Source organism: Misgurnus anguillicaudatus, chromosome 2, assembly GCF_027580225.2.
Source record: "Misgurnus anguillicaudatus chromosome 2, ASM2758022v2, whole genome shotgun sequence".
Classification (NCBI taxonomy): domain Eukaryota; kingdom Metazoa; phylum Chordata; class Actinopteri; order Cypriniformes; family Cobitidae; genus Misgurnus; species Misgurnus anguillicaudatus.
The window spans coordinates 50,465,346-50,476,456 of NC_073338.2; the positions used below are offsets into that span (position 1 = coordinate 50,465,346).

Sequence of the window (11,111 nt, forward strand, 5' to 3'; positions counted from 1 at the left end):
TGCTAAATCATGTTAGCTTTATGCTAAATCACACTAGCTTTATGTTAAATCATGCTAAGTCATGCTAGCATCATGTTAGCTTCATGCTAAGTCATGCTAGATTTATCCTTAATCATGCTTGCTTCATGCTAAATCATGCTTGCTTCATGCTAAATCATGTAAGCTTCATATTACATCATGATAACTTTTTAAATCATGCTAGCTTCACACTAAAAACATGTTAACAGCCAGGTGGACTACTAAACTAAACTTGTACATTTCTGTCAATCAAAATTTTTAAACTTTTTTGCATTTTCATGCACTGGTAATTCCTTGGGAATTGCATTTCTAGTTAATTTATAAAATTTTTTATTAATTCTTAATCTAGTGGATGATAGCGGTATTACAGCTTACCATAAAAACTTGCCAGTGAATAGTTTTTTTTTTAGGGAAATGTCTACTGTTTATTGATGAGTTAACTCATCAATGGCAGGAAAAGAGTTAAACACTGTTCTTTAAATAAATAAACTCACTCAGAGACTTATTTAAAAGAAGTTTACGAATCACCATAAGCATATGGCTTCGGTTTAATGAACAAAGTTTTTCACAACAAACAACAATTCAAAAATAACAGCGGGCAGTCTTCACCACGAGGTTCGGCCCAGATTTCTCGTTGGCCTTCACTTTTATAGCCCTCAAGCCACACAAAACCCACACTTGATTATACAGAGAGGTTTCTAATACCTCTCCTTATTTGGTTTCAAATTCATCACACCTTTTCTATTCATCTTTAAATTACTAAAGCTTCAATATCGTCTGTTACAAATTTCACTTTGGTTTCTAGGGAATAATCAGTTGCTTTCATAGTCATTTATTTTATCAACCTTATTTAAGTTCTATTGGTTTGTTCTTGTTGCCTTACTACCCTATACATCAGTATTGTAGTCTTGATGAAGTCTTTTTTATTTCTTATTTGAACAGTTTCCTCGTTTCCGTCGTCTCCAGTTTTCCTTCTTGTCCCTTTTGTTTTTTTCCTTCTGCAGACCTTGTTTAATTAGACCATTAAAATTAATTTCAGTTGTGGTTGACTATGAAATTGCACTTTATTCCTTGACTCATATATTAAATCTGACTCAACAGCTTAAAATCGTTAAAATAGGGCCCCAAATGTTTTGAAGATCAAAATGTCATCAGTCAAACATTATTGTTTTCTATTAATCTTTAAACAGGGACTTTATTTCATCTGGCTGGTTTGAGTTTGTTGAACTCAAATGTGTCTGTGTACAATATCAAATACAATCCATTGCGTCGTATTGTCAGCACCTTAGATCTGTTTTGGTTCTCTCCTACTCTCTGTGCTCACATACAGTTTTAATACAACCGAATTAGTGTCAACAAAAGTGTTTTTTTGTTTTTGTTGTCAGACAGTGCAAATATGAAATTGAATGAATGTCCACTACCGCCTACTGAATGAAGCAAAGGTTTGTCCAAAAAGTAAATAGATAAGTCTTTGTTTAATCCCACTGTACAATTAGAAGAATCTATATCTCTTTAAAAATTATTGAAAATTTAAAATAAGTGCTTGAACGTAAGCTATGTGTAAAACTCCAAATGGAAAGACAAGATAGTCAGAGTTGAAAATGTTTTTGATATGACATCAGAATTAACAAAAATATGCTGTTAAATTTAGTATCAAGATACAGATGAGAAAGAATTCTTATTCACGGTATTAATGTTTGATCCAAAAATAAGAGCATTATTGTTTGAAACTACATTGGACAAAAATTCAATTACAAACTAAATTACTAATTTACACATTCTTTTTAAACTTGTCTTCATTTTGATTAGAGCATTTTTTTATCGTCATGGGCAGAGTTTTCTTTCGTCTTGTGTGTTTCCTAGTTGCTTTTTGACTGTAAAGCACTAACAACATTTTTTATTTTTAGCATTTTCCGTGCAACAGTTTCCATTCTCTTCTTTCTTTCCATCAAAATGCAGCGCTCTTTTTCAAATAGCTTCTCTCCCCTTCCAATCTTTTCCATAAGAAGAGCTTCCTCTTTCATTTTCTCAAGTCCAATGATGCGGTCCTCGAAGCCAGGTTTTTTCTCCTCCTCCTCTGTTTTGATCAGGATTTTAAGGTAATCCACCGTTGAGAGAGATTTTGGCTTCAGCGCAATTTCATCCAGTCTTCTTAAGCAGTCAGAGGACAGTTTGATCAGATTCATTAGTTTGTCTTCAATTACATTGAATTCATCTTCAAGCGCATCAAGCATTTGCTTGGAATCCATAAATTTCCCTTTTGCCTTCATGAAGTTGTCCTTTAGCTCATTTATAGTTTTTTTCTCTATTTTTGTTTCATACGACCACATGACTTTTTCCCGTATATGTTTTGTGTAATGACAGGTTTTAGGACACATAACACAGTAGCCATCTTTGTCCATCACAGCACAAGTACTCTCAGAATCTTCTGGAGGAAGGAAGCAGCTGGAGTGACATGTGAAGAAGCATGTGTTGCAGTTCATGGTAAAACAGTTTACAGGAGTTCTGATGGCATGCATCACCTCAACATCTTGCTCGAAATTCTCACTTTGTGCCATGTTCTCACTTTCACTTTTCAAGCACTGCTTGAATTTCTTGATCTCACTCAGTTTAGAGAGGCCAGCAGTTATCTGAGGGGTCAGTCTTGCCATTGCTTTCTCAAGACGCTCTCGTTCCTCCAGGACCTGTTTAGTCAGAGTCAGATCTTTACTTTCAATGGCCCCCAGTTCCTTGAAAAACATTCTCATCTGTTTGAAGGTTGATGTCCAGACAATGTTGTTGAATTTTTGATCCTCATCTTCTTCCTCTGAATCATTGTCGGACGCTGTACGTTCTTCTATTTTTTTGTCTGCAAACACAGGCGAGTTGTTAAACTTGAAGTGAGTGGGTTGTCCCTTTTTATTTTTCTGACAGGGCAGATTAGCGGCTTTGATGGCTTCCAGGACCGGAATGTCTTTACCATCTGCGAACGTCACCAGTATCATTATATTCTCTGCTATGTCTTTGCCAAAAACGGACAAAATGGAGTCAAATATGTACTTTTGGTTGGCACTAAGACGGGCAAGAGAGGCCTGGACAACAAAACAGACAGCATCAATATGATCGATTCCCAAAGGGCTACAAAGAAAGCTTTTCATCTGCTCCATTATCTGTTTATCATGTGCAATTCCTCTCGTGTCGCCAAATCCCGGCGTGTCTACGATTGTTATAGAATAGGGAATTTGAAAGCCAGGCTGATTGTACAGCTCATAAGATGAGATCTCAGATGTCTGACTTTCTGCCTGTGTGCGATTGGTCACTTCATGGATCAGTTTGAAGCGATACGCATCTTCCCAGTTTACCCCTAGAATGGTATTGGTCATGACATTGATCAGCGTGGTTTTCCCTGAACCTGTCGATCCCAAAAGAAGAATGACTTTGTTTTTCACATCTTCCACCTTTTTTCCAAAGACATACTGATTAAAATTCACGTTCTCGTTAATTTTTTTGTGTAGTGTCAGTGTGTAAATTGAAGGATTTCCTTTGTGGATGCGAACAGATTGTTTCATGAATAACTCGCTTCCATCTTTGCCTGACCCTTTACATTCAGAACTGGTAGAAAACACAGATTCAGGGCTAGGAAGACTTATTCCATCACCACCACAGTTTGCGAAAACTTTAATTGTGTAATCTGTGTTTTCTTTCAGTTGCTGAAGAGTACATTCCCTGTATGTAGATTTCACTGACTTCCATGGCATTTCATTTTCCTGATTTTTCTTGAATTCTCTGAATTCTAACACATATTCACTGACCAGGACGTCTTCACCAACAGATGTAGGAACATCCCAGGCTACAGTCGCAGATTCAGCTTCCACTCTTTTTACTGCGGGTGTTCCAGGAGGACCACATGGACAAGTCTGAAAGAATAATGTTGCATCGCTGGGAAGACTTTGCCCGGGACGACACACAGCCTTGCAGCTGAACCGATATTCTTTATGTGGTTCTAAGTCCTTGACGGTGACCTTGTCAGAAATCCCATCAGTATAGATCTCTGTCCATTCAGAGCTTTGTTTTGACTGGTATGAAATACAGTATGAGTCCACACAACCAGCACCACGTTCAGGAGGTTTAATTTGCAGATGTATGCGATCATGCTCAACACTCAAGATGATCGGTCTCGGAGGTTTTGAAGGAAACTCATACTGGGAGCTTACGATCCTTCCCCTTTCATAAACATGAATTGAGGAGGCGGTGCTGAGCTTGTCTGGGATTGATGCGATGACAAATTTAATATTGCTTCTTTTGTCATTTGCTTGTTTAAAATCTAGGAAGGCCTGTATGTTCTTCCTTGTCAGTGTAGTTACATCTCCTGAGGAAAACCATTTCTCAACCTTCATTGTGGAACCTGGTTCATAACTTAATGGATCCCCATTGTTCCATGACTGTTTCATCAGGTAATTCTCCATGTCTGTAAGGCATGGTTCCTTTTCATTCAGGGAGGAGAATACAAAAACTATCACAAAAGTATTGGTTGCAGTCAGGACAACCTTGTCCAAGTCATTGGTGGATGAAAGGACTGAGACTTGATTCATAATCTCTAGATAAGATCTGACAACATTAATCTCACGCTCTCTGTCATTTAGAAACTCTGCTATCAGAGCACTTTGAAATGGAGATCTTTCTTTGCTGTTCAGAACATCCACAAGATCTTGTTCTTCTTTTCCCCCACCTCTTATAGATGGAATAACCTTGCATAGACGTTTTTGAAAGAAAAGTTTGTACTCTGAGCAGAGGTCTTTACATTTTCTGAGCTTGGACTTGATTTCAGGGAATTGAATGGCAATGTTCTCCTTCATCAGGTCTTGACATTGTATGTCCCAATCATCCAGTTCATCTATAATGCGTTGAGCACGTCGTACTAGACCAACACTTATCTCTCTGACTAACTGAGCGGCTGCAGAATCGAGTTTCTTCAGAGGATAAAGCCACGCGGTCATGGGCACAGCTTTTTCTTTTTTTTCCCCCAACAGTTTTGGAAGCTCTGAGTAAACCTTGATTGCATCTAAATAGGTAACCGGATTGTTATCTAGAGCAAAATCTCCATGAAACGTGCAGCTGAACTTGTTTGTTTTCTCTTGTTCTGACTCACTCATTTTCAAAGATGCCTCACCCTCAATTGATATTAAAGGTATATTTTTGATTGTTGCATGGAGGTTACCTTGTATTTCTTGATAATTCTCATTGGATGAAACCTCACGGTCAAAAATAAAGAATGCTTGAGCTCCATACAACAAAGCCGTAACAACATGTGTGGCAGATCCCTCCTTAAATACATTGCAGTGCTTGAAGTTTCCCGCTCCAAGATGCTCCATGGTTAGCTGCTCAAAACGTGAGGTTGTTCGATACTGTAAAGACACTCGAGACTGGTGTCTGGATTTCTTCTTGTCATTAAAAAATTCAGCAGACCCTTTCACGCTGACTAATCCAGACAGAAAGCTGGCTTCAAGAGATGCAGAGACCTTCAGAGCTTCTGTTTTGTCTTCACTTGAATCTGAGGCAATGATTTTGAAGTCCGTGTTTGACTGTGGCCGTACAGTAATATTCTTCTGTAACATCTCTCCATCCCAAAGAGTTATTCCTTGAAAAATAAATGCATATAATAAATTAAGCCAGAAACTACATTGCTAGCATATCAAGTAGCATAACAATTATAGCCTTCAACCTAGACAATTTTTGAAAGGTGTATTGGACAGTGCTTTTTTACAGTTTTTACTTCTTATGTTACAGGTAACATGTAAATATCTATGTTCTCTATTTACAAATACGACACCTGGTAGTTGCTGTCATAGGGAAAGGAATAGAACCTCAACAATCAAACATTCTCTCTCAGACTATGAAAATAATGGGTATAGGACATGAAGCTGCTATATTTTATGATATGTTATTTAAACAGACAGTTTCCATATCTTATGCAACAATGTTAATATGGTCAACAGATTTGAACATCAACCTTACATGTAAAAAGTGGGATTGTATTTGTGAAAATATTAAGAGGGTTTCAAGAGACATTAAAATTAGACTAATTCAGTTAAAGATTTTGAATCGGTTCTATTGGACCCCAACTAGATTGTTTAGGTTGAAGCTGAGGGATAATCCAGATTGCTGGAAATGCAACAACTCGGAAGGAACTTTTTTCACGTGTTCTGGGAATGTGCTATGATTAAGAACTATTGGTCAAAGATCAATGACCGTATTGAAAACATTACCCGGAGTTTTGCCCGAGGCTATATGTTTTAAATGATCCAAATTTAATAAAATGCTAATGATAAAAAATATCTATGTTATTGGCTTAATGTCAGTCCCTCAAGTTTTTTGTGATTGGGTGAGTACCGCAAAAATCAATGTTTTGTGGGGGGGGGGGGGGGTTGCATTTTTTTCTTTAGCAAAACGGCATTGTTTTACAGAAATGCATTTGTTTTTGATCCTTTGTACTGTAGTTCATGTATAATTTTTTTGTAAAATCATGTAAAAATTAAAGGTTTTACAAAATAATTATTTAGTTATCCATAGTTAATTCTAAAGTTTTAAATTGTATGGTGTAATGCATTATATTAACAAAGATACAGATGTTGTGGACATGAAATCTCTGAGTGTTCCATGTAAAATTGTCTCACATAAGTGACAAGGACCTGGCAAACTAAAATTCGAATGTATCCCAAGATAAAGTGAATGTGAAATTGCATGTGATGTCTTTTAGCGTGCAAGAACTGAACTGAACCTAACACAATTGGTGTATGACATCAGAGTATTACGTGAGAGATTTGAAAGCATTACTGTCGAATCATTATGATGATATTTTGATTTCACATGCAGATCAATGTGGCACACCAGTATGGTGATAATAGCTTAACTTGAAACTTTCGTTTATACACTACGCTATGATCACATTAATCTGGTTTAATATTTAACCCTTACGATTTTGTTAATTCTGTTGTTCTGTGACACCTTAACCAAAGAATTTCTTTAGTAAATGCATTAAAATATTACTAGTATATACTTTGGAATTGGAGTATTGCATACTACACTGTTCTACTACTAAGAAAAATGAATACCTGCTTGTACTCCATCCTAGACTAAGTTCATAATATAGACTGGAATAGAGTACTACTTATTACATTATTTATATAAGAAATGACTCCATGCAACTTCCATCCTAAACTATTTAAAGGGATAGTTCACCCAAAAAATGTGTCATCTGTCATCATTTATTCACTCTCATGTTGTAATAAACCTGTATGAGTTTCTTTGTTCTGATGAACACGAAGGAAGATATTTTGAAGAATGTCTGCAACCAAATGGTTTGGGAGCCCCATTCACTTCCATAGTATTTTTTTTTCCTACTATGGAAGTGAATGGAGCTCACAAATGGTCTGGTCACAAACATTCCTCAAAATACCTTCCTTTATTTAGGCATTTGTCCCTTGACCTTCACTGAACTAGCTCTCCTCTTTTAGCAATTGCAATAGTGTTTTTATTAAAGGGGCCATGGCATGAAAATCTGACTTTTTCCATGTTTAAGTGCTATAATTGGGTCCCCAGTGCTTCTATCAACCTAGAAAATGTGAAAAAGATCAACCCAGTAACTTCGTTTTAGTAAACCACTCTCTACAAGCACATGAAAAAATAGGTCGTTGAAATTTAGCTCTCCTTATGATGTCATAAGGAGCTCTTATTATAATAACACCACCCCTTCCCACTAAACACAGGACGTCGGACAGACGTGCAGATCATGTCTATATTGGGTCCGTCGGTCCATGACCAATTCTGGACATGTATTTGACATCCAAACTAGGTCCACTATTTGGACGTCCAACCATAACCCTACTTGGACGTCATATATACCGGCAACATTTGACGTTTGAACTGGGTAATTCTTTGGACGTCATTTGGAAGTCTATGACAGGCCTATGTCTATATTACATGATTAGGCCTATAAAAATGTGTTTATTTACAAATGTCAGCATTATTGTACCAACATGATTAATACTTACGAATAGTCTTTATTATTTATACAGTACTGTTTCTTCTGCTTTATTGAATTATATACAAATTCATCTAAATGTACAATTAAAAATATGCAATTAAATGTGTAGTTTGTTATATTAAAAGTATATGATCATACTAACAATTTAACATGTGTGGGCGAGTGGTTAGCGAGAGACAATCATCTTTTTTCGCTTTTTTCATGTCTATTTTCCTTACACGGAGGTCCTACGGATGTCAACCTTTAGACGTGCAGAAGAAGTCGAAAAAAAGACGTCGCCTGGCGTTACAAAACAACCCCTTTTATGGACCGGATTCGGACGTCCAAAAATTACATGAAAAAGACGTCATTCCAACGTCACTTTGCGCAGTGGGATATTTTCAACTTGCGCGAAGACGCGTTTAAAGGGAAAAGCGTGTGTTTTCGGCAATTGCGCCGCCCAATTCGCGTCATTCCCATAGCCCCTTGCGAGGACGCGTCTGATTGCGTCTTTGCATTGACTTTGTATGTAATCTACTCACGCAAATCGTTGAACTTGCGTTTGGTGAGTATGCCCCATAATGAATGGAAACACATTATTCCCTTCGCATTAGTGCACACACCACCGCAGGCAGCGAGTGCACACGCACAAGGGTACACTGGCAAGAGTAGAGCGAGACCTTCAGCCTATGTGCCAGGCAGGGGCGTCATGCACCAATTTTTTTTAAGGGGGCACAGTGTACACAGTTCACAGAAATGTGTGCACACAGACATCAAACGAAATATTATAGAGCTTTCAGTCTTTTCCATGGCACTTACATTGCTAACAATCTGAGCGACCCTGCCTTCATGCAAAAACCTCCAAAATAAATGTGTTGGCTAACTTTTATATCAAATACTTTTCAATCGGAATAATGACATATTGGTATCATATTTACATCTGAAATGGCATGTTTTGTTTATTTACGTTTTGTTTAATGACTTGTTTAATTGTGTCATTAATGCATTTTGCACAACAACTGCCTTTTTCTATGAAATTAATGTAATTTTAAATCCATAAAGTATATAAACAACGAAAATGACATAAGCTATAGCCACGTGATTGATTTTGATGTTACATAACGATTTAAAAAATATGTTTAGATAAAATTATTACAGGAACGGACTTTTGCATTAAATGTTACCTCGTATGAGCATGTGTGATTCCGCGCCCCGTGAACCCTGGCGAACTTTGCCGCTGGACCAAGAAGATGAATCTAGACATCTCTACTAATATAACGTCGAGACTGTCACATTTTAAACTATACATTTTCTACACAGAGGAGGTTAACTGCACATTACCGTACTGGGATTTTGAAATGTTGTGAACGTTTCTTAGACATTTTAATTCCTCAGATAGCCAAATGCAGCAACAGCAAAGCTTGTGAGCACGCCTAGACGCTGATGACTCCAGAATAAAGTAATGTAACACGATAAAATCTCCAAAAAGTGACAAGGATGCAGCACAAAATTGATAATATTTAATATAATAATATAATTGATAATATAATTGATAAAAAATAAAAATCTCATTCTGTTTGGGGGGCCACTGGGGGGCCAGTGACTTTTATTGGGGGGGGGGGGGGGGGGGGCACTGATTTAGTGCAGAGAAAAGGACAATTGAGTTTTAATTGCAACAAACCACCATCATTGTGATCAGTGTTTGCACTTCATCAGCTCATTTGCATTTTAAAGGACACACCCAAAACGGCACATTTTTGCACACACCTACAAAGTGTCAATTTTAACATGCTATAATAAATTATCTATATGATATTTTGAGCTAAAACTTCACATATGTGCTCTGGGGACAACAAAGATTTATTTGACATCTTAAAAAGTCTTGTGCCATGGCTCCTTTAATACCAATTGTTCATTGCTTGATAGAGAAGAAAAAACTATCGCTAACTTCATGCTAAATCATGCTAAATCATGCTAGCTTCATGCTAAATCATGTTAGATTCATGCTAACTTCATGCTTAATCATGTTAGATTCATGCCAACTTTATGTTAAATCATGATAGCTTCAGGCTTAATCATGCTAGCTTAATGTTAAATCATGCTAACTTCATGTTAAATCATGCTAGCTTTCTGCTAAATCAAGCTAGCTTCATGCTAACTTCATGCTAAATCATGCTAGCTTCATGCTAAATCAAGCTAGCTTCATGCTAACCTCATGCTAAATCATGCTAGCTACATGGTAAATCAAGCTAGCTTCATGCTAACTTCATGCTAAATCATCCTAGCTTCATGCTAAATCATGCTAGCTTCATGTTAAATCATGCTAGCTTCATGCTAACTTCATGCTAAATCATGCTATCTTCATGCAAAATCATGCTAGCTTCATGTTAAATCATGGTAGCTTCATGTTAACTTCATGCTAAATCATGGTAGCTTCATGTTAACTTCATGCTAAATCATGTTAGCTGCACACACACACACACACAGTAAAGTGTAGGCTCATCCACGATCACTTTTTGCTGCTTAATCTGGTCCAAGCATAAAATCATATTTTCTTTCATCTCAAGGTATTTCACTTGCTTTCACTGATCAGTACTGTATCTAGCAGTTACATGGCAATCTGCAACGCGGTTATGAGACTCTGAGAACTATCCAATCACATGAAGTCAAAGACATAAAAAACAATATTGATTTGCTTACAGCATAAGTGGGAGGGTTTGGGATGCACAGTCCTGAGCCCTAGGGTGGATCCAAAACCAGCCAATTAGAACTCAGCCTCAGGTCACATGTTTTTACCCTTTTTACTGACCAAAATAGAAACTTATACTGGGGTGCGCCCCAGACACACAAACATGACACACACACAACCAACTCAGTTTTGATTTTTACATGTCAAAATAAGATGCCTCCTTTTGTGTGTGTGTGCGCGCGTGCGTGCGTGCGTCCGTGCGTGCGTGTGTGTGCTTTCATTTACCTGGAATGAGGACGTCTCTTCGGCAGTCGTACAGCATTCCCAGCTGAAAAGGTCGTCCAAGACATGCCAGTTCAATTGTTTCAGAGTCAGACATCTTGTTGTTGAAGAAATCCTGCA

At 37.4% G+C, this 11,111-nt stretch overlaps 1 protein-coding gene across 1 annotated transcript; it reads right to left on the bottom strand.

Moving 5' to 3' along the window:
* Positions 1-526: 526 nt before the first annotated feature.
* LOC129443191 (uncharacterized) lies at positions 527-11,111 on the bottom strand. Its single transcript, XM_055203640.2, has 2 exons — positions 10,995-11,111; positions 527-5,635 (listed from the first exon to the last, which is right to left on the bottom strand). Exons 1-2 carry the CDS (start codon positions 11,086-11,088, stop codon positions 1,878-1,880), a joined length of 3,852 nt encoding a protein of 1,283 aa, XP_055059615.2. The 5' UTR covers positions 11,089-11,111; the 3' UTR covers positions 527-1,877.

Coding starts and splice junctions, on each gene's coding strand:
- LOC129443191 (XM_055203640.2), bottom strand. CDS start 11,088: ATGTCTGACTCTGAAACAATTGAACTGGCATGTCTTGGACGACCTTTT. Junction 5,636..10,994: donor AAGAGACGTCCTCATTCCAG/GTAAATGAAAGC, acceptor TTATTTTTCAAG/GAATAACTCTTTGGGATGGA.